This window comes from Coregonus clupeaformis, chromosome 18, assembly GCF_020615455.1.
Source record: "Coregonus clupeaformis isolate EN_2021a chromosome 18, ASM2061545v1, whole genome shotgun sequence".
Lineage (NCBI taxonomy): Eukaryota > Metazoa > Chordata > Actinopteri > Salmoniformes > Salmonidae > Coregonus > Coregonus clupeaformis.
The window spans coordinates 50,746,195-50,771,463 of NC_059209.1; the positions used below are offsets into that span (position 1 = coordinate 50,746,195).

At 45.9% G+C, this 25,269-nt stretch overlaps 1 protein-coding gene across 10 annotated transcripts in view; it reads left to right on the top strand.

Moving 5' to 3' along the window:
• The window catches only part of LOC121530953 (ankyrin-1-like), a 70,942-nt gene that overhangs the window by 3,729 nt on the left and 41,944 nt on the right, over positions 1-25,269 (top strand). For 5 of the 10 annotated variants that reach the window (XM_045226924.1, XM_045226927.1, XM_045226928.1 and 2 more), the window contains exons 2-23: positions 5,847-5,948; positions 8,452-8,550; positions 8,743-8,931; positions 12,687-12,785; positions 13,007-13,192; positions 13,351-13,449; positions 13,574-13,672; positions 13,828-13,926; positions 14,311-14,508; positions 14,610-14,708; positions 14,845-14,943; positions 15,052-15,150; positions 18,117-18,314; positions 18,474-18,572; positions 18,714-18,812; positions 18,909-19,106; positions 19,666-19,764; positions 20,453-20,551; positions 20,708-20,806; positions 20,891-20,983; positions 21,121-21,193; positions 21,462-21,482. In XM_045226924.1, coding sequence (XP_045082859.1) covers positions 5,847-5,948; positions 8,452-8,550; positions 8,743-8,931; positions 12,687-12,785; positions 13,007-13,192; positions 13,351-13,449; positions 13,574-13,672; positions 13,828-13,926; positions 14,311-14,508; positions 14,610-14,708; positions 14,845-14,943; positions 15,052-15,150; positions 18,117-18,314; positions 18,474-18,572; positions 18,714-18,812; positions 18,909-19,106; positions 19,666-19,764; positions 20,453-20,551; positions 20,708-20,806; positions 20,891-20,983; positions 21,121-21,193; positions 21,462-21,482 — 2,545 coding nt within the window. Of the gene's footprint in view, positions 1-2,030; positions 2,626-5,846; positions 5,949-8,451; positions 8,551-8,742; positions 8,932-12,686; positions 12,786-13,006; positions 13,193-13,350; positions 13,450-13,573; positions 13,673-13,827; positions 13,927-14,310; positions 14,509-14,609; positions 14,709-14,844; positions 14,944-15,051; positions 15,151-18,116; positions 18,315-18,473; positions 18,573-18,713; positions 18,813-18,908; positions 19,107-19,665; positions 19,765-20,452; positions 20,552-20,707; positions 20,807-20,890; positions 20,984-21,120; positions 21,194-21,461; positions 21,483-25,269 lie in introns of those variants that run through there. The other 5 variants (XM_045226925.1, XM_045226930.1, XM_045226921.1 and 2 more) reach the window with 4 other exon arrangements.

Below are 25,269 nucleotides of genomic sequence, written 5' to 3' on the forward strand. Positions count from 1 at the left end.
CTGAAACCAGGCAGCTCATGCCTCCATGCACTGTTCCTCCTTTTCCTATCCCAGCCGCAACCTCACATTGTCCTGTCATCCAGGGCTTAAAGTAGAACCGTCACTGTTTAAAGCGTGTCATCAAACACACACAGAGACATTTGTGCCTCGGTTATCCCCTGGTCTCTGTCAGGTTTAACACCTACTTAGATACTGAGAGACAGTTATCCCTTACTGTTGACACTACAACTGGGACTCATAAGAAACAAAAACACACTCACATACACGAACGCATAACACACACGCACACACACGCACACACAGACTCTCTTACAGACAAACACACACAAACTCTCACACTGCAGTACACCAGCTAGGCAGTGATGTCATCATGTCTGCCGCAGCACCAGCACGAGAGAGGGAGGGAGAGAAGGAAAGAGAGAGGTGGGGAGAGAGAGAGAGAGAGAGAGAGAGAGAGAGAGAGAGAGAGAGAGAGAGAGAGAGAGAGAGAGAGAGAGAGATAGAGAGAGAGAGGGGAGAGAGAGAGCGAGAGAGAGAAGGGGGGGAGAGAGAGGGGGGAGAGAGAGGGGGGACAGAGAGAGAGAGAGAGAGAGAGAGAGAGAGAGAGAGAGAGAGAGAGAGAGAGAGAGAGAGAGAGAGAGAGAGAGAGAGAGAGAGAGAGAGGGGGGAGCGAGAGAGAGAGAGAGAGAGAGAGAGAGAGAGAGAGAGAGCATTGAGAGGAGAGGGAAAATGGAGGGGGGAAAAGAGGAGAAGGATTGAACAAGGATTATATGAGACAGGGATGAACAAAGGAAAATAAAGGAAGGCAGGGTAGAATTAGTCAAATGTGATAAGGGAAGAATGTGAGGATTAAAGAGAAAGCGACAGAGGTACAGTGGACAGAGCCTGAGGACAATGGGATACCCCATAGCGCTACAGTGATGTGATGCTAATGATGACACGCTGCAGCTTATTGTCTCTCCTTCCATACAGTACAGTAACAGTTGAGGGTGATTTATGATGTGGCTCTACTAACCCCAGCCAGCCCCACCACATAGCACTGTCCTCTCTCTGGGGCTTCTAGGAGCTAGACCCACATCCATCTCCATCACACTGGGTTAGTTAAGATTAGCATGAGGATTTACAAGGCATGAGAGGATTTCAGGCTGCTGCGTTTGTCTGTTTGTACATGGTTTGTGTGTAAGAGAGAGGGGGAGAGGGATAGGCAGGCTAGTGAGTGAGTGAAAGTGTGCATGTTTACACTGAGAGTAGGGTGACTGCGTAAGCCTGGCATGCAGGGTTTGGGTGTGGCCTACAAAGTGCCCCTTCTACCCTTATCTGGCTGCACCACACACTTACCTCTCACTAACACACACCACTACAGTCCACACTATCACACAGTATTATAAACTGAACTCACACCAACATAAACACACTGTACTGAACATTACAAATGTGCACAACGTCTTGTGTCTCTTACATTTATCCAAAAATCGTCATTGACATTTCATGGTTCTCCAAGTTATTGAACTGAAAAAGGAAGGCTCCCGTTAGTGCTCTGTCCAGTCTGTCCACTGCAGGGATAGGTCATGTCAGACATCTGCACTCTTCCTGTGCTAAAATGACCCTCTGACTTCTGAACTTTGGCTGACCTAGGGGAAGGTGGCAGATGTCCACTTTGTAGGAGTGCATTTCAAAGGAGGCTAATGTGTGTGGGTGTGTGTGTGTGTGTGTGCGTGCGTGCATGAACATTAAGCATCTTTAAACACTTCACCTACTCTTGCCCTTAACAGGTACATCATTTCCCCACTACTTCTCTACTCTGTAATGCAGTGCTGGTCAGGCTTTGATCTCCCTCTAACTCCAGGAGAGCTGGAACTGCAGGCCCAGGGTTGGGGTAGGCTAGGGGCTAGGGGGCTAGGGGCTAGGGGCTAGGGGCTAGGGGCTAGGGGCTAGGGGCTAGGGGGTGGGGGGTGGGGGGGTGGGGGGGGTGGGGGGGTTGGCTAAGGGGTGCAGTGGGGGTGGTCAGAGATTGGGTGGTGGTGAGCCAACTATGGAGGCCTCAGTGGGGTTCACCATGGCGTTACCATGTCACCCCATACTGGTTATCCACATATGCTCTCCCGCTTGGCCTGTGTGTGTGTGTCATCAGCTGTCTTTGCTTGAACTGTGGAGAAAATATGTTCTCTGAGTCACCATGGCAGTGACTGCACACACAAACACACACCATCAACTAGAAAGACAACCAAATTACACTCTGACCAGCTGTGCACAGTCTTTGGTGGAATGTGAAGCAACCCTATGCATCGTGTGTGGGCAGCATCTATTTGAAGCTAAGTAGGTTTCTAGACATCTGTGCACACACACACACATCCACTATATGAGTATCTATTTCTGTCAGGAGGGTACCCCACCACGGTAAGTTTAACCCTGGTAACAGGTGGGTGTGTGTATCTCTGTATGTGGGTACAACAGGGAGAGTGATTGAGTAGTACTAGGGAGTCAGTTTGTTGTCGTGAAGCAGGCTGGAGGGAGGGGATTTGGGTGCTATCGCCTTTCTCACAGTGGACGAGTTGGAGAGACAGAGTATGAGAGGAAAGGAGAGAGAAGAGAGAGGCCATGGCTGACCAGGACAACTCTGTCACTGTGAGTAACTGAGGAAGGGCTGCTTACGCAACCCTACAGTGTTGTTGTGTACCTTTTATATATTAGATAACTAGCTGCTAAGTGCTAACAAAATGCTAAGTGCTGTTTGGTGTTCACTCCAAGAGGACTGTGTTTCAGCCTTAACTTTCCACATTGGACAGAAGTTGATCAAAACAACTTTTAGTAAACACAAACCCTCTTTAGTGTGTATGGAAGAACAGTGTGTGAGCAAGTCTTTATACGTTTTCAACATGTGTATGTGCATGTCTGTGTGAGTATGTGCATAGTTCAAGGTCTTGTACAGGAGAAAGCAAAGGTCTAATACATGTATAGAGTTTCCAGAGTGACAGTGTGAAGAAAGGTGTTGACAGACGGAGAGAAAGAGTTAAGTAGTGAGTTAAAGAGGTAGTTAAGGAGAGAGTTAAGGAGAGAGTTAAGGAGAGAGTTAAGGAGTAAGTTAAGGAGAGAGTTAAGGAGAAAGTTAAGGAGGGGGTTAAGGAGAGAGTTAAGGAGAAAGTTAAGGAGAAAGTTAAGAAGGTAGTTAAGGAGGCAGTTAAGGAGGCAGTTAAGGAGAGAGTCAAGGTGGGAGTTAAGGAGAGAGTGAAGAAGGTAGTTAAGGAGAAAGTTAAGGAGAGAGTTAAGAAGGTAGTTAAGAAGATAGTTAAGAAGAGAGTTAAGGAGAGAGTTAAGGAGAGAGTTAGGGAGACGGTTAAGAAGGTAGTTAAGGAGCGAGATAAGCAGGTAGTTAAGGAGGTAGTTAAGGAGAGAGTTAAGGAGATAGTTAAGGAGTTAAGTATAGGGAATACTTTTAAGGAACAGGTAAGCTGTGGCTTAATTGGTTAAAGCGCCTGTCTAGTAAACAGGAGATCCTAAGTTAGAAAGGTAACCAAAAAGTTGCTGGTTCGAATACCCGAGCTGACAAGGTGAAATATCTATCGCTGTGCTGTTGAGCAAAGCACTTAACCCTGTAAAACAACACATTTCACTGCACCTATCTGGTGAATGTGACAATAAAACATATAAACACTCACCGGCCAGTTTATTAGGTACACCACCCCATTCACGAAAATTGATTGCTCCTACAGACAGACAGTGAGTCACATGGCCGTGGCTTGCTATATAAAGCAGACTTGTCGGCGAAAACAGCTCGTTGATGAGAGAGGTCAAAGGAGAATGGCAAGAATCGTGCAAGATCACAGGCAGGCCACAAATAGACAAATAAAGGCGCAGTACAACAATGGGGTGCAGAACGGCATCTCGGAACGCACAACTCGTCGATCCTTGTCACGGATGGGCTATTGCAGCAGACAACCACACCGGGTTCCACTCCTATCAGCTAAAAACAAGAAGAACTGGCTCCAGCGGGCACACGATCACCAACACTGGACAATTGAGGAGTGGAAAAACATTGCCTGGAACATGACATCGAGTTCAGTTTACTTGAGTGGCCTACGCAGTCCCCAGACCTCAACCCAATAGAGCATCTTTGGGATGAGATGGAATGGGCTGTTCGCAGCATGAATGTACCGCCGTCCAATCTGCATCAACTGCGTGATGTCATCACGTCAGCATGGAGCAACATGTCTGTGGAACGTTTCCGATACCTTGTAGAATGCCACCAATAATTCAGGCTGTTCTGGAGGCAAAGGGGGGTCTGACCCAGTACTTGATGAATCTCTCGTGGCTGAGAGATAAGTGGTGATTGTTGTGTGTGCTCAGGCTGTGTGGAGTTAGCGTGCTGCTAGCTAGCAGCTCAGCTATCAAGGTCTATCGGTCTGTTACAGGGAAATGCTCTGAAAGATTTTCTGCTGCAGGCAGCTGGAAATAGCTTTCCCTTTCGTTCTTTTTCCTCTTCTCTTTATCAATCATGCCATCTCTTTCCCTCCCTCTCACTCTTTTTTTAAGCAGTCCTTTTCTTTGCGCAGTGCTGCACCATTTGCACTAGTGCTCTGTTGATGGGTGATGGTTTGTATCATAAGTTGCCATCCCCACAGCTTGGGCATGTGGGTCTTCATTCTCTCTGTTACCACTGCCTGAAAAGAGGGCCAGTGTTCCACTCATAGCTGAATGGGGGCCAACATCAATGTCACTGTGACTGTGTGTGTTGTGTAACTTGTGTTGAACACATTTTTGAGTCACTATGTGTGTGGTCGCATTTGCTTGGGTTGGTATGGGTGTGTCTGTCTGTTTTTGTTTCTGAGCATAGCCTATGTGTAAATGTGTGTGTGTGTGTGTGTGTTTGTAATTCTGAAAATTTGTAATGAGTGCTCCTGAGGAGTGTGGGAATAATTGATAGAGATAGATAATGTAGATAGATAGAATGAGAGAGACTAATGGTGGGGCAAGGATGGTTTGCCGCAGCAGACTCTCTCTCCCCCTCTCTCTCTCCCCCTCTCTCTCTCTCCCTCCCTCTCTCCCTCTCCCTCCCCCTTCTCTTTCTCTCTCGCCATCTCCCTTCCTCTCCCTCCCTCTCTCTCCCCATGTCCCTCTCTCTCTCTTCCTCTCTCCCCATGTCCCTCTCTCGCTCTTTCCCTCTCCCTCGTGCCGCATGAGTGGTCCTGTTTCAGCACCCCTGCCTGAGAGAGGCATGAAGCCCCCAAACACAAACAAAACAGAGACAAAAACAAAGCCACACCATGTGCTAGATCATTAGCCAGAGCATTCACTAAACACACACGCCACCCCAGACCGCCAGCCAGACCGCCAGCCAGACCACCAGCCAGACCACCAGCCAGACCCCTAGGCAGCAGAGCAGAGCAGACACACACCAGAAGCCACCAGCCCTATGTTGGGAATAGGGTGCCATTTGGGATGCAGATGATTTAGGGAGTCAGAGGCGACGGGGATGGAGCCTGGGACAGAGGCTCTGTCTGTCTTTATATGGACGCCAATCACCTGCACCCTCTCCTCTAGGGTCCCCACCCTGCCAGGCCTGGCTCTGATTGGCCAATGGGAGGGGGCTGGGCCATATGTCCTATCCTGTTCAATAACAGTGAGGAGGAAGAAGAGGAAAACACCAATGGAAAGCGTTGATAGTCTCGTCCTGTCCGTGTATCTTTGACATTGTGTGGTTTTGATTTGAATGATGTTTCTGACAATAATAGAAATCTCTCTCCATCCCCCTCTCTGTCTTCCCTTTTTACGCCTATCTGTCCCTCTACCACTCTATGTGCCTCTGTTCACCCCCCACCCCCCTCTATCCCTGCCTTTCTTTCTTTCAGGCTGATGCTGTCAGTAGTTTTCTCCGGGCGGCTCGTTCTGGTAACATGGACAAGGCCATTGATCACATAAAGAATGGCATAGACATCAACACAGCCAATCAGGTGAGAGAGCTGCAAAGCCCAGTAGCCAATCAAAATGCTTTTAGAAAGTGCATCAGTGCATGTCCCTAAACTCTGAGATGCATTTTGGATTTACCAGGAGGACCAATCAAAGCTTTCCTGTTTGTCAAAGTTTCATAATCAGTTAATGGAGCTGATTTATTACAGTCTTTAATTTAATTTGTCCATTTACATTGGCTGTGGAAATAGTATTTCACAGTGTTGCATCATCATACTGCAGAGCTAGAATAATGCATGAATACACGTAAGAAAACAAGTTAACTACTGTAAAGGTACAGCAGATCAAATAAAGATATTTCATACTGCGCAAGCACAAAACAACAGCACACACACACAAACACGGGAAGAGTCATATCAGCAAGGTTCAGATGGGAAAGAGAAAATATGGAAGAGTGAGAAATGGCAAGAGAGAGAGGAAAGAATAGTCACTGGCTAACACTAGTCTAGTCAGTGTAGGGTATCCCACAAACACATGTTTCAGAAGCAATCTAAGAAACCCTTATGTAGATAAAATGCTGAGTGTTACTGTGAGATGGCTGTAATGATCCCCTCTCTATTGGAATGAGGTGATTGAGTGCATCCCAAATGGCACAATATTCCCTAAATAATGCACTACTTTTGACCAGGGCCCATAGCACTACATAGGGAATAGGGTGCCATTTGAGACACATTCATCGTCTCTCTCTCTGTCTCTCAGTGAGAGCTTTGGCTTGGAATGTGTTTGATGTGATATCAGCAAGCAGAATGTCTGTCTTGGCTCTGGGTCTAACTCAGTGTACAGTGTGTTCTGTTCTGCTCCAATACCTACTGTGTGGATTGTCCCTGACTGCATGTACGGTACATCATTGTTTGTGTTGAATGTGTTATTTGTGTTGAATGGAAATTACTGAATGTGTTTATTTTTGTGTGTTAGATTTCAGTGTGTGCAATATGTGTGTGTGTGTGTTTGTGTGTGTGTGTGAGAGAGTGTTTGGAGGCCCAAGTAGCCAGTCTCCCAGCAGCAGTTGACAGGTAGGGCTGAGGGGGACTGATGGGGAGGTGTTAAATGGGGCAGGAATTATTCTTCTGGCCCTTCTCCTCCATCCTGCCTGCTTTACTCTGACGGCTGCTCCCATGGTGGCCAGAAACGGCCACGCCGCGAGGGGAATGGGGCTGCCCACACGCCATAAAAAAAAGGCAGAGTTTGTGTGTGTGTGTTTGCAATTAACACTCTACCTCTCTACTCTTATACTGCCTGCGCTAATGCTACAATCAAGATTAGCATCAAGCACATTCCCAGCTTTAAAGCTCATGAACATAGGATTCAATACATACAGTGAATGTAGTCAATACAATCAGTGAATGTATTTATGTGTACTATATTATGTTTGTATAATTATATGTAATTGTACGATTAAGTAGAAGTAGAAAGACCTCAGGCTGCTAGAGAGACACCCTGTGGACAAACAGGAACACTACAGACATACCAGAACAGTTTATCTGCGGTCTCAGGGTGCCATCGACAGCCAGACTCATGCCATTCTTCTTCAAATCATGTATGAATTAATGCAATGTGTGTCATTTCAAACCAAGTCCGTATTAGTGTTTTTGAATTGTGTCAAGTGTGTTGAGTGTGGTTGTGGAATTGGACGTGATATTGGTTGTGTGTGAGTAGTGAGTGTCACCCAGTGTATTGTTGTTGTATTTGTTAGTGCGGTGTCAGCCTGATGGAGGTTCGGTGGAGGCTGTGGCAGTCGTGTCTCTCGTACCCAGTCTGAGTAGATACCTTTGCCATGGGCTAGCTCACCGGCCACCCAGCCGCACTGCCTCTCTCCCTCCCCTCCCTCCATTCCTTCCCCTCAACCCTCCTCTCCTCACACCCTCTTAACCCCTTAAGTTATTTCTCTCTTACTCTCTCTTCTTCTTTTGCGTCATTCCTTCTTCCTTTTACCTGTTCTTCTTTCTCATCTATGCTCCCCCCTGCTCCCCTCCCCCTCTCCCGATCTGCAGTAGAGTGATGGTGTGCTGTGGTCTCTCCACTCAGAGGAATAATATCAGTGGTGTGGGAAAGGTCCAACCTCACATGTCCTGTGTGGCTGAAGGAAGGCTGTGTGAGGTCAGACCTATCCCACACGGCTCGTATTCTTCCCAGCCCCGAGACCACCGGCCTGCCATCCCCCTCCCGTCCTCTTCCTCCTCCTCCTCACCATCATCATCATCATCTTCATCATCATCATTCCGGTCACCATTATTGCTAAATAAGCACTGTTAATATCTGGTAGATGCTGTATGTGTTGAGGCTGTTTGTCCTGACCATAAGGTACAGTTGGGCTCAGTAACATGCTTTCGCATTTTCTACATCTAGCAAGTGCTGTATAATAAGCAGAGCAGTGCTGGTCTGAGGATCTGATCCTTTGGTGTGTGTCAGTATGCAGTGTGTTTAGTGTGTTCAGTGTGTTAGGGACCCTACAGTGTGAGGTCTCCTCTTCTCTCTCTCCTCCCTCAGAATGGGCTCAACGGGTTGCATCTGGCCTCTAAAGAAGGCCACGTTAAAATGGTGCTGGAGCTACTACATGGAGGCATCGATGTGGAAACCCAGACTAAGGTACTCACACAACCTCATGCACTATGCCACATTACCACACCCATGTACTCCTTAAGGCTATGACCCCACCAAAGTACAATATATTGAATAATCAAATTATTCTACATATTAAAGCTTACTACTACTTACTTACTGCTTTCACACAGACACTACTATATGTCTCATGTCTTCTCTTGTCCTGTGCCTCCACAGAAAGGCAACACAGCTCTGCACATCGCTGCCCTGGCTGGGCAGGAGCAAGTGGTGGCAGAGCTGGTAAATTACGGGGCCAACATCAATGCCCAGTCCCAGGTGAGACCCCAGCCAGTGTCGGAAGAGACCCCGACCCCCCTGGCAGAGCCCCCTGCAGAGGAGCCACTCGCCACAACGGATAACCATACAGTTAGAAACAGTTATAATACAGTTATGCTGCATTATACTGCATGGAACTCAGGGTTTGGGGTCTGAATTTCTGAATGTATTTAAATTCAAATCATGAATTGAAATTTGAATTTGAATTAAAGAAAGTAGAGATTAATTCAAAGAAATTCAACTGAGACATGAAACATGAAAGTCTCATTCCGTTGCCACATCTGCCACTTATTACTAAAACAAATATAGATACCATTTCAAACATAAGCTTGAAAAAAACTCAAACAGTATTTTGATTTGTATTTTTGTCATGAAATGTTAGGTTCCCTTCCATTCTGGAGTGTTTGATCTAATGGGAAATGTATTTTTTCAAATATTTCATAACATGTAAGTGAATTATGAATTATTACAGACAAACTACAAAATGATCTTAGAATACTTCCAGACCACTGTATTGATATAAAACTCGTTTTAAGAGGAATTTTAAAAATGAAATGTTTCAATGTTATACATAGTATTACCATACATGCTGTCAAAATAAATATTTGTATAGTGAATGGTAAAATATATTAGCAATTAGCATTTCATTTAATTAAATTGTACTTCCTTTAGTTCAAATTCAATTACATTTCTGCTGCCTGTGGTAGGTGGCCAATTAAATTCAATTAAAATTAGATAATTGAATTGGAAATATAGCTGTGAGCAGCATTACGAGCAGCATTAACAGGGTCTGAGCAATAGAAATAGTACCTATTGGTCACCCATTGGGCACTCTGGCAATGAAATGGGCAAAGGCCATACCTTTAAGCACGTTTACCAATTGCATGTTTTCCAAGTTGCAAGATTCTACCTCTAATATGAGATGAGTTATGTCTAATACATGCTACCATGCTACTGCCATAGAGTACTGTCCCTTCCAACTTCATGTTTACCAAATTCCTACGGTTCAATGGTAATAGCCTTCAGTGCACCGTAGTGCCCTCCACTGGCGTATAATGGCCATATTGGAATGCAGCGACTTTTCCTTCACAATTTAGTTAGGGACTTGTTCATAGATTGTACATACCAAATATTGAGTGATTCTGAGTTGTGGTTCATGAGCATAATAAGCAATTTAGCATTAGCATTACGCTAGCACTTTTTGGTCAAAGTTTGATGACCTGTGGTTTCCATGTTTTTTTAGGTATCAACACTAAACTTGGAACAAATCTTCAGGGACATGTTGTCAATCATCTGTACGAGTTGGATTTGATAGTTTGGGCTAATGTTTTGAATGTGTTTTGAATGTGTGCATGATTTTTAATGAACTGTAGCGCCACCTAGGGGCCAATGAGTGCTAATGTTGGCACCATAGGTACGCATTATGGGTTCTACCATCCTGCCAAATTCTACAACGTTTGGTTGAGATATTGACCAAAAGGAACAACTATGGGGTCAATTTCATGCCTTAAGTATTGAATTCAAAATGAAATAAATGTTAAACATAAAGTTGAAAATGTAGATAGAAAACAGAAAATCAAAATATGTAGAATTGTAAACAACATTTACATTACATTTTCGTCATTTAGCAGACGCTCTTATCCAGAGCGACTTACAAATTGATGCATTCACCTTATGATAGCCAGTGGGACAACCACTTTTTTTTTGGGGGGTAAGGGGGGGTAGAAGGATTACTTTATCCTATCCCAGGTATTCCTTAAAGAGGTGGGGTTTCAAGTGTCTCCGGAAGGTGGTGAGTGACTCCGCTGTCCTGGCGTCGTGAGGGAGCTTGTTCCATCATTGGGGTGCCAGAGCAGCGAACAGTTTTGACTGGGCTGAGCGGGAACTGTGCTTCCGCAGAGGTAGGGGGGCCAGCAGGCCAGAGGTGGAAGAACGCAATGCCCTCGTTTGGGTGTAGGGACTGATCAGAGCCTGAAAGTACGTAGGTGCCGTTCCCCTCACAGCTCCGTAGGCAAGCACCATGCGAGATTCAACTGGAAGCCAGTGGAGTGTGCGGAGGAGCGGGGTGACGTGAGAGAACTTGGGAAGGTTGAACACCAGACGGGCTGCGGCGTTCTGGATGAGTTGTAGGGGTTTAATGGCACAAAAATAATGATATCAAAAGTAACAAAATAAAATGCAAACAAATACTTTTAAAGCGAGAGCAAAACTCTCCATTTAGAAGCAATAAATTATTTGAAAACCAATGCAAAAATAATTTTCAGTTAAAGCCCCTTTTACATCAGAAACCCAGCCTACGATGCCAGGACAGCGGCGTCACTGACCACCTTCCGGAGACACTTGAAACCCTACCTCTTTAAGGAATACCTGGAATAGTATAAAAGTAATCATTCTTCCCCCCATAAAAAAATAAAAAAGTGGTTGTCCCACTGGCTATCATAAGTTGAATGCACCAATTTGTAAGTCGCGTCTGCTAAATTACGTAAATGTAAATGTAAAACCTCAATCAGCAAGCAATGCAGATGTGAAAGTGGCTAGGTAAAACTCCCTAGAAAGGCAGGAACCTAGGAAGAAACCTAGAGAGGAACCAGGCTCGGAGAGGTGGCCAGTCCTCTTCTGGTTGTGCCGGGTGGAGATTATAAGAGTACATGGCCATTAAGGCCAGATTGTTCTTCAAGATATTAAAACATTTATAGATGACCAGCAGGGTCAAATAACAATCACAGTGGTTGTAGAGGGTGCAACAGGTCAGCACCTCAGGAGTAAATGTCAGTTGGCTTTTCATAGCCGAACATTTAGAGGTCGAGACAGCAGGTGAGGGAGAGAGAGAGAGAGAGAGAGAGAGAGAGAGAGAGAGAGAGAGGAGAATTAGAGGGTTGGTTGCAATAATTTGAAAATAATTTGTTCTTGCTTTTAAATTAAGAGTTTTGCTCTCGCTTTAAAACTGTTTGCTTGCAAGTTTTTTTTCTTCTTTTGATATCAATATTTTTTGTTAAATTCTACAAATTTTGCTTTCGAGTTTTTGTTTATTTAACTTATTATTTTTAAATTGTCAACTTTATTTGTAATTTTTACAATTTATTTTATTTTGAATTCAATACTTAAAGTGTGAAATTGACCCCATAAAAAACGCAGAAAGAACTAGAAGAACACAGAAAAAACTATATATTTCTTGCGCCTTAGGTGCTAGGACGCCTAATTAAGGAGCAATTTGCAATTCAATTCAGAATTGACCCCAACCCTGATTGAGTAAGAATAAAGGAAGTTGTTGGGAGCATTTATAGAGTGTGCAACTTTCTTTATTTTCACACAGTTTCAGTTTACTATTCCGTTAGTCAGCACCTCTACTAACATTTTTGGGTGTGCATAAGCTCCTGCATTTGGCCCAACCCCTGAATGAAACATGATGTTAGGCCATCATACACTCTTACAAAAAAAGGGTATATCTACAGCCTAAAAGGGTTCTTCTGCTGTCCTCATTGGAGAACCATTTGAAGAACCCTTTTTGGTTCCAGGTAGAAACCAAAAGAGTTCTACCTGGAACCAAAAAGGGTTCTAAGTGGAAGCAAAAAGGGTTCTCCCATGGGGACAGCCGAAGAACCCTTTCGGAACCTTTTTTTCTAAGTGTGTATTAGCTCAATGCAAATCTATGTTAATATCTGTCTGCCTTCTTGTCTTTTTGTGTGCCTGTGCTTCCTTCCTCTGTGTGTGTGTGTGTGTGTGTGTGTGTGTGTGTGTGTGTGTGTGTGTGTGTGTGTGTGTGTGTGCATGTGTGTGTGTGTGGTGCTGCTGTGTTGTGCCCCTCCCTGTGTGTGTGTGTCCATGTATGTGTCTGTCTGTAACAGAAGGGTTTCACTCCGCTCTACATGGCCGCACAAGAGAATCATCTAGAAGTTGTGAAGTTCCTTTTGGAGAACGGGGCCAATCAAAGCCTTCCCACTGAGGTAACAGCCAATCAGCAGAGCATAGGGTTGGAAGATTCCCGGAATCAGGAAGGAATAAGCAGGAAATTATTCCATCTCTAACTTTACACTACACCTCCTGCACTATTCCCTCCATCACTTATCAATCATTTGGACTCTCACTGGCCTTCCCTTCTCCATCTGTTTCTTTAGGTCACTTAACCTTTCTTGACCTCTGTCCCCTCTCCTCTGTCCTCTGTCAGGATGGTTTCACCCCTCTCGCCGTGGCTCTTCAGCAGGGACATGAGAACGTCGTTGCCCTGCTCATCAATTATGGCACCAAGGGAAAAGTCCGTCTCCCCGCGCTGCACATAGCGGCACGTAACGATGACACGCGCACAGCTGCCGTGCTTCTACAGAATGACCCTAACGCAGACGTCCTGAGCAAGGTAGGTACTCACTGTGTGTTTGTGTGTTAGTCTTCACTTTTGTGAGAAACTTTAGTTTAGTGTGTGCCACAGTGAGTGAAGATGATACTTGTAGAATTAGAGGCCATCAGTATTAGAGCTGTATAGAATAAGGTATGGTCTCCTGTGTGTCCCTATAGACAGGCTTCACACCGCTCCATATCGCTGCACACTACGAGAACCTGAACGTAGCCCAACTGTTGCTCAACAGAGGAGCCAATGTCAATTTCACCCCTAAGGTATGTCTGTTCCCCTCTGCTCTAGTATCACTGACACATAGTATTGTTACCAGTCCCTCACTGGTCTCTTTCTGGTCTTACTGTCGATCCCCTACTTAATGTGTGTGTCTGTATTTCTCTCTAGAATGGCATCACACCTTTGCACATCGCATCCAGGCGGGGGAACGTGATCATGGTACGACTCCTGCTGGACCGAGGGGCACAGATTGATGCCAAGACCAAGGTAATGTACTGCATCCCTTCCCTGTGTCTCTCTCTAGTCTCTACCTCATCTGGTCAGGCCCTTTCCTGTTACACATACAGTGCTATATTTTCCCAGACCAGGTGTTGACTCTCTCGCTCTCTCTCTCTCACTCTCACACTCTCCCTCCCTCCCAGGATGAGTTGACTCCACTGCACTGTGCAGCCAGGAACGGACATGTGAGGATCATTGAGATCCTACTGGACCAAGGGGCTCCCATCCAGGCCAAGACCAAGGTACACCTAATGCTAACCCACCAAGGCCTGATCTCTGGACTGTTGTTCTCAAATACTGAATGCACACAACACAATAAGTAATAGATTGCCCCTCTCTCTCTCTCTCTCTCTCTCTCTCTCTCTCTCTCTCTCTCTCTCTCTCTCTCTCTCTCTCTCTCTCTCTCTCTCTCTCTCTCTCTCTCTCTCTCTCTCTCTCTCTCTCTCTCTCTCTCTCTCTCTCTCTCTCTCTCTCTCTCTCTCTCTCTCTCTCTCTCTCTCTCTCTCTCTCTCTCTCTCTCTCTCTCTCTCTCTCTCTCTCTCTCTCTCTCTCTCTCTCTCTCTCTCTCTCTCTCTCTCTCTCTCTCTCTCTCTCTCTCTCTCTCTCTCTCTCTCTCTCTCTTACAGAACGGCCTGTCTCCCATCCACATGTCAGCACAGGGGGATCACATGGACTGTGTGAGACAACTCCTGCAATACAATGCTGAGATTGATGACATCACACTGGACCACCTGACCCCCCTGCATGTGGCAGCCCACTGTGGGCACCACCGCATGGCCAAAGTGCTGCTAGACAAGGGAGCCAAACCCAACTCCCGTGCACTGGTCAGTACTGCACTCATACATACATACCTACCACACATACCTACCACACAACTTGTTGAAGTGTGTGCCTTAGTGACCATGCTGTTGTATTGTGTTCTCAGAATGGTTTCACTCCGCTTCACATCGCCTGTAAGAAGAACCACATGCGTGTGATGGACCACCTGCTGAAACACTCAGCTTCCCTAGAGGCTGTTACAGAGGTGAGAGAGATAGGGGCGAGAGAATGAGATGAAATGTAAGCTAGGGGGAAAAAAGAGAGGGATTCTGCCAAGGAGAGAGGGATGGATTTTTTTGTCTGTGTATGATTCTTTCATTGCCTGTTTTTTCTCTCCCCAGTCTGGCCTGACTCCTCTACACGTGGCCTCGTTCATGGGCCACCGCAAAATAGTCACCCATCTGGTACAGAAGGGGGCTTCTCCCAGTGCTTCCAATGTGGTGAGTACCCGAATGTTACCCATCCACCCACCTCATTACTGACTGAACCAGCTCCTCTGTCTGATTTACATTGCTCACACACGTGTTTGTCTGATTGTGTGTGAGCAGAAAGTGGAGACTCCTCTCCACATGGCATGTAGAGCTGGACACTATGAGGTGGCAGAGTTCTTATTGACCAATGCAGCACCAGTAGACGCCAAGGCCAAGGTAATGACTTCACACACCTTTACACACACACACACACATTGTGATGTCACGAGAGGCTACACAGCTTTCAGCGGGATTGCTCAAGTAGTGCAAGGAGACCAGGTTCAACCAAAACAAGGATTTTATTAAAGGTCTTGGGAAACTAACGAAAGTATAACACAATTCTGTTCTCTGGTGGCTCTTTAAGGGTTAACAGTTCAGGGATGTCTCTTCCACATCCAAAATCATAACTCTCCCTCGCTCAAATAACTTTTCCCCAGTCTTACTGTATTCCACGTTGCAGCTAGTGGCCAACCCAGCAAAACGTCCTTCCAAATGTCCCACACGTATTTCCACAGGTGCATATATCCAAAGGTGAGTATTTCCCAAAGGTAAGTATCTCCAAATCCTTATATTCCTCATGGAAGTGGACGTGCAGCCCTCTTGTCCTCCAGAGAGCCCAGCTTGGAGACCGTGTCTCTTCCCTTCAACAAACCTTCAGCTCATCAGCTCCTGATTGGTTTCAGCTGCGTGGGAAGATTGGCCATAGAGGGTTGGAGTTCCCGACCATACCAGCAGATGGAGCCATAGCTGTCTGGGTTTGCAGCCATCTCAGGGGATGTAACGTCCCTCCAGGACACAGCCTCTCGTGACATCACACATCCCCCTCCTCGGGACCGACGTCCTCGTCGGGGTAAAGGCAGCGAAGAAGGCATCACGCCGGGAGAGGGCGTCCGCATTGCCGTGGTGCTTGCCAGCCCTGTGGACAACAGAAAAGTTAAACGGTTGCAAGCTCAAAAACCATCTGGTTACTCTACTGTTTGATTCCTTGTTCTTGGCCATCCACTGCAGAGGGGCGTGATCAGATACCACCATGAAACGTCGGCCCAGGAGATAGAACCGAAGGGACTCCAGGGCCCAGACTACAGCCAGACATTCTTTCTCCACCGTTGAATAGTTCTTCTCTCTTGGAAGTAACTTTTCCCCTGCGTTCAATGACCTCATATGGTCCTTGCCAGGTTGCCAGGAATTTGCACTCAACGGTTGGCACCAGGACCAGCACTCTGTCCCCCGGCTTAAACTCCCTGGGTTGAGCAGATCTGTTGTAGGAGGCTTGCTGTTGCCGCTGACTGGCCTCCAGGTGTTCCCGCATCATGGGATAGATGGCCTTCATTCTCTCCCTCATAGCCCCTACATGGTCGATCAGTGTCCGCTGTTGGCATGGCTGCTCCTCCCAGGCCTCCTTGGCGATGTCGAGCAGTCCTCTGGGTCTGTAGGAAAGCAAGAGCTCAAAGGGTGAAAAACCAGTAGAAGACTGAGGTACCTCTCTCACCGCAAATAATATGTATGGTAACAGCTGATCCCAGTTGCGCCCATCTTCCCCTACCGCTTTCCGCAGCATGGATTTTAGTGTTTTGTTAAAACGTTCGACTAGGCCATCTGTCTGGGGGTGGTAGACCGAGGTTCTCAGCTGTTTGATTTTCAGTAAAGCACAGAGTTCTTTCATCACCCTGGACATGAATGGAGTCCCTTGGTCCGTCAATATCTCTTTTGGGATTCCCAGACTAGTTGAGAGACGGAACAGCTCCTTGGCGATTTGTCTGGATGTAGCCTTCCTCAGCGGAATGGCCTCCGGGTACCGGGACGCATAGTCCAGAATGACCAGAATGTATTGATGTCCCCTGGCACTTTTCGGTAAGGGCCCGACTATGTCTAATCCAATCCTCTCAAAAGGAGTTTCGATAATGGGCAAGGGAATGAGCGGGTTTCTATATGTGGGCTTTGGCGCAACCTGCTGACACTCAGGGCAACTACGGCAGTAGTTCTCTATCTCTTTGTGTACTCCTGGCCAAAAGAAACGTTGCATGATTCTTTCCTTAGTCTTCTCTACCCCCAAGTGGGCCCCTAGCGGGTGTGTGTGGGCTAGGTTGAGTACTGTGGCCCGATAGGGCTGTGGCACGAGGAGCTGTTCATGCACTTCCTCATTTTTCTTGACTATCTGATATACTAACCCCCGGTTTACTGCGAAATGGGGGTAAGTAGGGGTTGTCTTATCACCTAACACTACACCTTCTAATACCTGCACATTTCTTAAGGCATTTGCAAGAGTAGGATCTTGTAATTGAGCCGTACCATACTGGCCTGTGAGAGGGGGAAGCTCTTGGGTGCCTGGGACGTCTTCTTCACTGGAGAACGGAGCACTTTCCTGGGCTGCGTTCTCTTCTCCCGTATCCGGACCAGTCTCGGTGTCGGTCTGGGCACCTGCCATCCCTATCAGTGCCCGTATTCTCCACCATCTGTGATGTCACGAGAGGCTACACAGCTTTCAGCGGGATTGCTCAAGTAGTGCAAGGAGACCAGGTTCAACCAAAACAAGGATTTTATTAAAGGTCTTGGGAAACTAACGAAAGTATAACACAATTCTGTTCTCTGGTGGCTCTTTAAGGGTTAACAGTTCAGGGATGTCTCTTCCACATCCAAAATCATAACTCTCCCTCGCTCAAATAACTTTTCCCCAGTCTTACTGTATTCCACGTTGCAGCTAGTGGCCAACCCAGCAAAACGTCCTTCCAAATGTCCCACACGTATTTCCACAGGTGCATATATCCAAAGGTGAGTATTTCCCAAAGGTAAGTATCTCCAAATCCTTATATTCCTCATGGAAGTGGACGTGCAGCCCTCTTGTCCTCCAGAGAGCCCAGCTTGGAGACCGTGTCTCTTCCCTTCAACAAACCTTCAGCTCATCAGCTCCTGATTGGTTTCAGCTGCGTGGGAAGATTGGCCATAGAGGGTTGGAGTTCCCGACCATACCAGCAGATGGAGCCATAGCTGTCTGGGTTTGCAGCCATCTCAGGGGGATGTAACGTCCCTCCAGGACACAGCCTCTCGTGACATCACAACATATATCTAGCTAGTTCCCCACTTGACTCCCATGTATATTTATCTCTCCTCTTCCCTCCCTCTCTCCTCTCCTCCGCCCTGTCCAGGATGACCAGACACCACTCCACTGTGCGTGTCGGATGGGCCACAAGGAGCTGGTCACGCTGCTGCTGGAACACAAGGCCAACCCCAACTCCACCACCACAGCCGGACACACACCCCTCCATATCGCTGCCCGCGAGGGACATGCTCAGACCACACGCATCCTACTGGACATGGAGGCCCAGCAGACCAAGATGACCAAGGTACAGTCTGTTGTCCAATGCCCACACACTCTACTTACACACTCCTCTATCAACTGTCTAACACTAACACACTCCGAATATTTTCTCTATGTGGGACTGTGTGGTCTGTTGTGGTCTCTCCCTGATGTCTCTCTATCTCTGTCTGGGATGTCTCTGCAGAAAGGCTTCACTCCTCTCCATGTGGCTTCTAAATATGGCAAAGTGGACGTGGCAGAGCTGCTGCTGGAGAGAGGGGCCAACCCTAATGCTTCTGGCAAAGTAAGGGTTGGAGAACACAGGGAGGAGGGAAGAACATGGGTGTGGGGAGGGAAGGGAAGGGAAGGGTCAAGGTATTTGAGATGGAAAGATGTTAAAGTAAAGTGATGGCAGTTTAAATGTGTGTGTCTCCTTTACCTTTAGAATGGACTGACTTCTCTCCATGTGGCTGTCCATCACAACAACCTGGACGTGGTTAACCTGCTGGTCAGCAAGGGAGGCTCCCCACACAGCGCAGCTAGGGTGAGAGACTACACACACACACACATCCTCACACACACACATATATCATCTTACAATGCACTCATAACCATTAACTCTCTGGTCCTCGTGTTTCAGAATGGCTACACCCCTCTCCATATAGCGTCGAAGCAGAACCAGGTGGAGGTTGCCAACAGCCTGCTGCAGTACGGCGCCTCGGCCAACGCTGAATCCCTCCAGGGGGTCACGCCCCTTCACCTGGCAGCTCAGGAGGGCCGGCCTGACATGGTAGCCCTGCTCATCTCCAAACAGGCCAACGTCAACCTGGGGAACAAGGTGAGTCCTCAGGGACTGATGCAGGGAAGTAGTTAGGATTATTTGGGTGAAAGCTGTTAGTTCTGCTGCACCCTCAGCGGGTCGGGAACAGAACTAACAGGGGAAAAGGAAGAGAGCCTGTGACACAACTTTTGCTTTTGGATGTGCGCCTCACTGTTTACAGTCCCCGGTGAAACATATAGCGGATGTCTATAGATAGTGCCTGTCTTTCTTTGAGATGAAGTTCTTGCCACAAAGTCGACAGACACCACGTACCAATTTTGTTGTTGTCAACTTTGTCGGAGATTCCATTATCACTAGATAACGCTGGCTAATATCTGGCTAGCAGCTATGTATCTATGGTATGTACTAGTTTGCTCTCTGAAGTTGTTTCCATCCAGAATATGAACAAGGCAACACTCCATCTTAACTCCTCCTTAGAACCTCCCCTGACAGTTTTTTATTTTCTTGTCATGATTGTGGGGCATCCCGCTCAGGCGTTTCTCTTACGCCTGCGACGTTAGGTTAGTTCTGCTGTAACAATATGCCTAACCTTAGCCCCTGGCTCCTCTCCCCTCAGAGTGGACTGACTCCTCTCCACCTGGTGGCACAGGAAGGCCACGTGGGCATCGCTGACATCCTGGTGAAGCAGGGGGCATCAGTGTATGCTGCCACAAGGGTAAGACCACACTCCTGTTGACCTCTGGGACAAGGCACGGGACACAACAGTCTCTCTGATCAATAGCATCCAGCAACACATACTGTACCACCTCGGGACTCTGTAAACACTTTTTATTTTTAAAGCATCTCAGTAGATAATAGGATATTGCAGCAGATAATTGCATTCCACCCAACATGAACACTCCTTCTTTTTGCCCGGTTGTAGAGAGTTGGTATAAGGTACACACCCCTGCCTCATCATGACATACACACTGTTACAGTTCATTGTTATCTGAAGCTAATCTTAACCTCAGTTAATCTTAATGCAAGGTCAGTGTGGTATGGAGCCTAACAGTAACAGTGCTACATAGTGAACGATGGGGGCTCCATGGCAGATAGAGTGTCTCAGACGTGACCTTTCCTCTCCTTAGTATAAATAGCCACTGACTGGTTCTCCTGGCTCAGGGTTACATTACCAACATCATTAAATGACCTACCTACCCTCAGGCCAGCTAGGCCCTCCATTACCCTGAAACTCAGTATATCAACCGTAGAGCATATATGGTAAAGGAGACACATACTATAGATATTGTGTAGTGTGTATGTGTTGAATTTGTAATCATGTAACTCAGTGTTTAGTTAACTGTCTACTAGTAAGTGTGTGCTGGTTGTATTGGATACTGATGGGGTCTTAATCTCTCTTTCAGATGGGATACACCCCTCTCCATGTTGCCTGTCACTATGGCAATGTAAAGATGGTGAAGTTCCTCCTGCAGCAGCAGGCCAACGTCAACAGCAAGACTAAGGTGAGCACCTCCCTCTGGACACACATGGAACTACACTTACCCCAAATTATACTGCAATTTTAACAGTGAAGCACAGAAAATATGAACTGGCCTTGTGATGTGATTATTTTCATTGTGTCTGGTCAGTATGTTAATGTTTGTGTCTCTGTCCCCCAGGTTGGTTACACTGCCCTGCACCAGGCAGCCCAACAGGGCCACACAGACATAGTCACCTTACTGCTCAAACATGGAGCCCCGCCCAACGAGGTCACCACTGTAAGTACCACTGCTTTTCACTCCCTTTCACTCCTCCACTCATCCCTCCATCCCTCCACCTCACTCTCTCTCTCTCTCTGTTAGAACGGTACGTCAGCCCTGTCCATCGCCAAGCGGTTGGGGTACATCTCCGTAATCGACGTTCTCAAACTGGTCACCGAGGAGACGGTTTCCATTGTAAGGAGTAAACAAGTACCGACTCTTCAAATATTTATATTACACTCCTTCTGACTCGATGCAGACAATCCTTCCACAGTCTTTGTCTCATCTTGAACCTGTCTCTCTTCTCTCTCTTCTGCCATTCTCTCCCTCAGACCACCACAGAGAAACATCGTATGAGTTTCCCAGAAACAGTAGATGAGATATTGGACGTATCAGAGGATGAAGGTACACAACACTTACAATATGTTACAGACAGTAGAACACACAAAGACAGATACCCCACAGAACACACTTTCTCCTCTTTTTGGCAAGATAGGAGATATATTGTACTTTAATTTCTTATTAATAATGAGATTATAGCTATAAAAGAAATCCTCATATCTTGCAGTACAGTTAGTTGCCAGTCCATTCTGGCTTTAAAAATGTATGAACAATTTGAATATTGCAGGGCCTCCTAAAATATGCCTCTTTCACCTTTTGATTTTTTTTTTAGGAATTGCACAGCTAACAATAGGTATGACTGTCTCTTTCTTTCTTCTCTGTGCAGTGCTCATAGGTCGTCATAGAGTGTGTGGCTCCATTTCAAGCTCTTGCCGTCTTTCTCTCTGGTTCTCTTTCTCTCCACCTTCTTTCTCTCCACCTCTCTTCTTCTACGCCTGGTCCTTTTGGGACTGTGTCTCTCTCCTGATGTTCACTGTGGTGCATGCATTTCACGGCTCCATGACTATAACCTTTCTTTATCCCTCCAGTAACATAGACCTGACTCTCAGTCACTAACTCCCCAGATCAGATATACTCTACAGTATTTCTCTCTCCATGTCACCGCGGCTAGGGGCTTGGGATGGCTGTCCTCACCAGCCTACTGTACTCTTAGAGAAAAGCCCTGTAGTGGAGGTTGCACACTCACCCATTCAATGTATCAAACCATTCACTACGATTTTTTAATCAAGGTGAAAATGGAATTCTCTGGTTAAAAAATGTGCCAAAGTTACTGTACTGTATCAACATTCCAAGATGTTGACTGTGTTTTCTGGATCTTGTTGTCTTTATCAATGTTCCTTCACTGTGATCCACTACATCAGCTGTTATCTGTATAGCCTGTTTTTTTTTTAACCTTTATTTAACTAGGCAAGTCAGTTAAGAACAAATTCTTATTTACAATGACGGCCTACACCGGCCAAACCCGGACGACGCTGGGCCAATTGTGCGCCGCCCTATGGGACTCCCAATCACGGCCGGTTGGGATACAGCCTGGAATCGAACCAGGGGGTCTGTAGTGACGCCTCAAGCACTGAGATGCAGTGCCTTAGACTGCTGCGCCACTCAGGAGCCCACTACATTGCTACAGTGTGTAAAGACGTGTGTGTGTGTGTGTATGTCTTCGTGCTGTGTGTGTTTCCATTGGTGTGCATATACTGTGTAAGGAAATGAAAACACAGTAATGGTTGTAAAAAAAAGAAATTTGCACAAAAGTCTTCAGAAGACCCACGGGTGTCTTATCTACCAGCAAAGTCCACAGTGTAAATCTTACAATACCCTTGACAATGATGTCAGAAGACGTCACACCCTGGTATTTTTAGCACCCTGATAATTTAACTGACAAATTGACATTGTTGGTCTAAAATTAGAAAGTGGTCTAGTTGCTGCCTTAAAGACACATATCACCTATTCGCTAAAATGATCGAATATATAGACAAGTAATATTTGAATATTTAGACAAATTTACTTTACACTTCTGTTTTTGAAAACATCTGACACGCACTCATGAACAATCATTGCAACGCTCAAGAGATAAGTTGACTAATTTTGAACCTGATGTAAGTAGAACACGCTCTCCATCGATTGGGCTCCGGACCACATTCATGCACCCACTCAAATGTTAGCTAGGTAACATTAGCTAAGGTAAGAGTGTAACGTTAGCTAATGCGAATGGCCAGTTCATGCACCACAATATATCATACTTTCTTACTCAAAACATAGCCAGCTAACGTTAGGTAGCTAGCTAGCTAACGTTAGCTACGTTAAGTTTAAAAACACCAACATTTGGGAAAATGCCACGATGCTCATGTTAATTTGCATTGCTAATGCTAGCTACAATCAATGAGATGCATTGCTTACATTTACTACCGAACTAGCTAGTGAGTTAGCCAATGTTACCCCAATAAGATTGTACCACAACTCAATGTTGATAACATATCCCAGCTACATTCTTCCACAAAACATAGCTAGCTAGCTAAATAGGTTCAAATCAGGTTCAAAGCCAACACCAAACTTTGGGAAACTGTCACACAGCTAGCTAGCTATCTTACAATGCATGCAATGGGCATAGCAAAACTAGCTATGTAGGCTATTCCATAGACCAAGCTATGGTAAGACGAGGTAGCCAGATTTCAGACAGGACAAACACTGCAGTTAGCTATGCTACATTTCCTCCACTAAGGACAACCAAGACCACAACACAAACTATAGCCGAGAAAACAAACCGCATATAGTCAATGGTTGAACCCCAAACGCACATGTAAACAGAGACTCAGTTGAGTGTGCAAATGCATGCTAACATCATCAGACAACTTACCAGACTTGACTGACAAGATTGCTGTTTCAAACATGTAGAATAAATTCCAGGTCCGGCATACTTGTCATTATTATAATCCAAATTTGTGCTGATTTATCAACACAGGGTCAAGTTACATTTTAGTGTGTTTCCAGAAGATCTGAAGTCGCCATCCACAGGTAAAAAGTAGTCAGGGTGTGCGAGTGCTGCACACAGTGCACCCAGGTAGAACAACAACATCAGAATCATTTCTTGCTTGCATGACCCGTTGTGCGCAGTCAAAAGGAAATTAGTCTGCTTTCAACAAATCAACTGTTTTAGACTATTGTCTTTTAACCAAGCAAGAGAAATAAACATTACATCAGTAATGAGTGAATGAACAAAATCATTTTGCGACGAACGCTTCCAGACTACCTCCAAATCAGCGCTTATCTAATGCTCCAGGGCTGTCCCCTTTGTGTGTCCCAAGTCGTTTCCACCGAAATTTGGGGCCAAATCTGAACCAATTATAGAAGTGTATGTTTCGGCCAAATCAAGTCCAAATCCGAGCAAATCTGAACCAAACATAGATGTCTATGATTGGTTCAGATTTGGTCCGGAACGGAACAAAAATCTACGTCCATGGACGAGATTCTCTAAAAACACGCCACTTTGATGCAGCTACAACTTTTTGGTAACAGGTTAGGAGAACTTACACAGCAGGTTAGGATAATTAACGTAGCAGGCTAGGATAATTCAGTTAAAGTTAGGAAAAGGGTTAGGGTTAGCAAAAATGCTCTCCTAATCTGCTAAGAAAAGTCACTTGTATAGAAGTGGTATTTTTTTAGGGAGTCCCGTCTGTGGACGTTAAAATCAAGGCCAGTCTGGACCGCACCAAAAAAAGACGGCCGGTCCGAACAGGACCAAAAAAAGATGTCCAAAAGATGTTGGCGTAGGTCCCCTTAGTGGGAAGTATTCATCAACAAGTAAAAAACTGGAGGGGGGTCTGGGGGTGGCTCACTCAGCCAACGTGTTCAGTACTTTGAGAGTCACTTACAGGAAGTGGTATGTGCTTAATGTAAAGCAGCTGTTGATATTCACCCCCCATTGTGCACATGATGTTAGGCCTAAACATCATGAAATTGAGGCAGAAATTACAGACAGTAGCCTACAATTAGCAAAATAGAACTCAACTGATTGAACAGGAAATTGATTTCAATATGATTGAAATATATACAGTGAGGGGAAAAAAGTATTTGATCCCCTGCTGATTTGGTACGTTTGCCCACTGACAAAGAAATGATCAGTCTATAATTTTAATGGTAGGTTTATTTGAACAGTGAGAGACAGAATAACAAAACAAAAATCCAGAAGAACGCATGTCAAAAATGCTATAAATTGATTTGCATTTTAATGAGGGAAATAAGTATTTGACCCCCTCTCAATCAGAAAGATTTCTGGCTCCCAGGTGTCTTTTATACAGGTAACGAGCTGAGATTAGGAGCACACTCTTAAAGGGAGGGCTCCTAATCTCAGTTTGTTACCTGTATAAAAGACACCTGTCCACAGAAGCAATCAATCAGATTCCAAACTCTCCACCATGGCCAAGACCAAAGAGCTCTCCAGGGATGTCAGGGACAAAATTGTAGACCTACACAAGGCTGGAATGGGCTACAAGACCATCGCCAAGCAGCTTGGTGAGAAGGTGACAACAGTTGGTGCGATTATTCGCAAATGGAAGAAACACAAAAGTACTGTCAATCTCCCT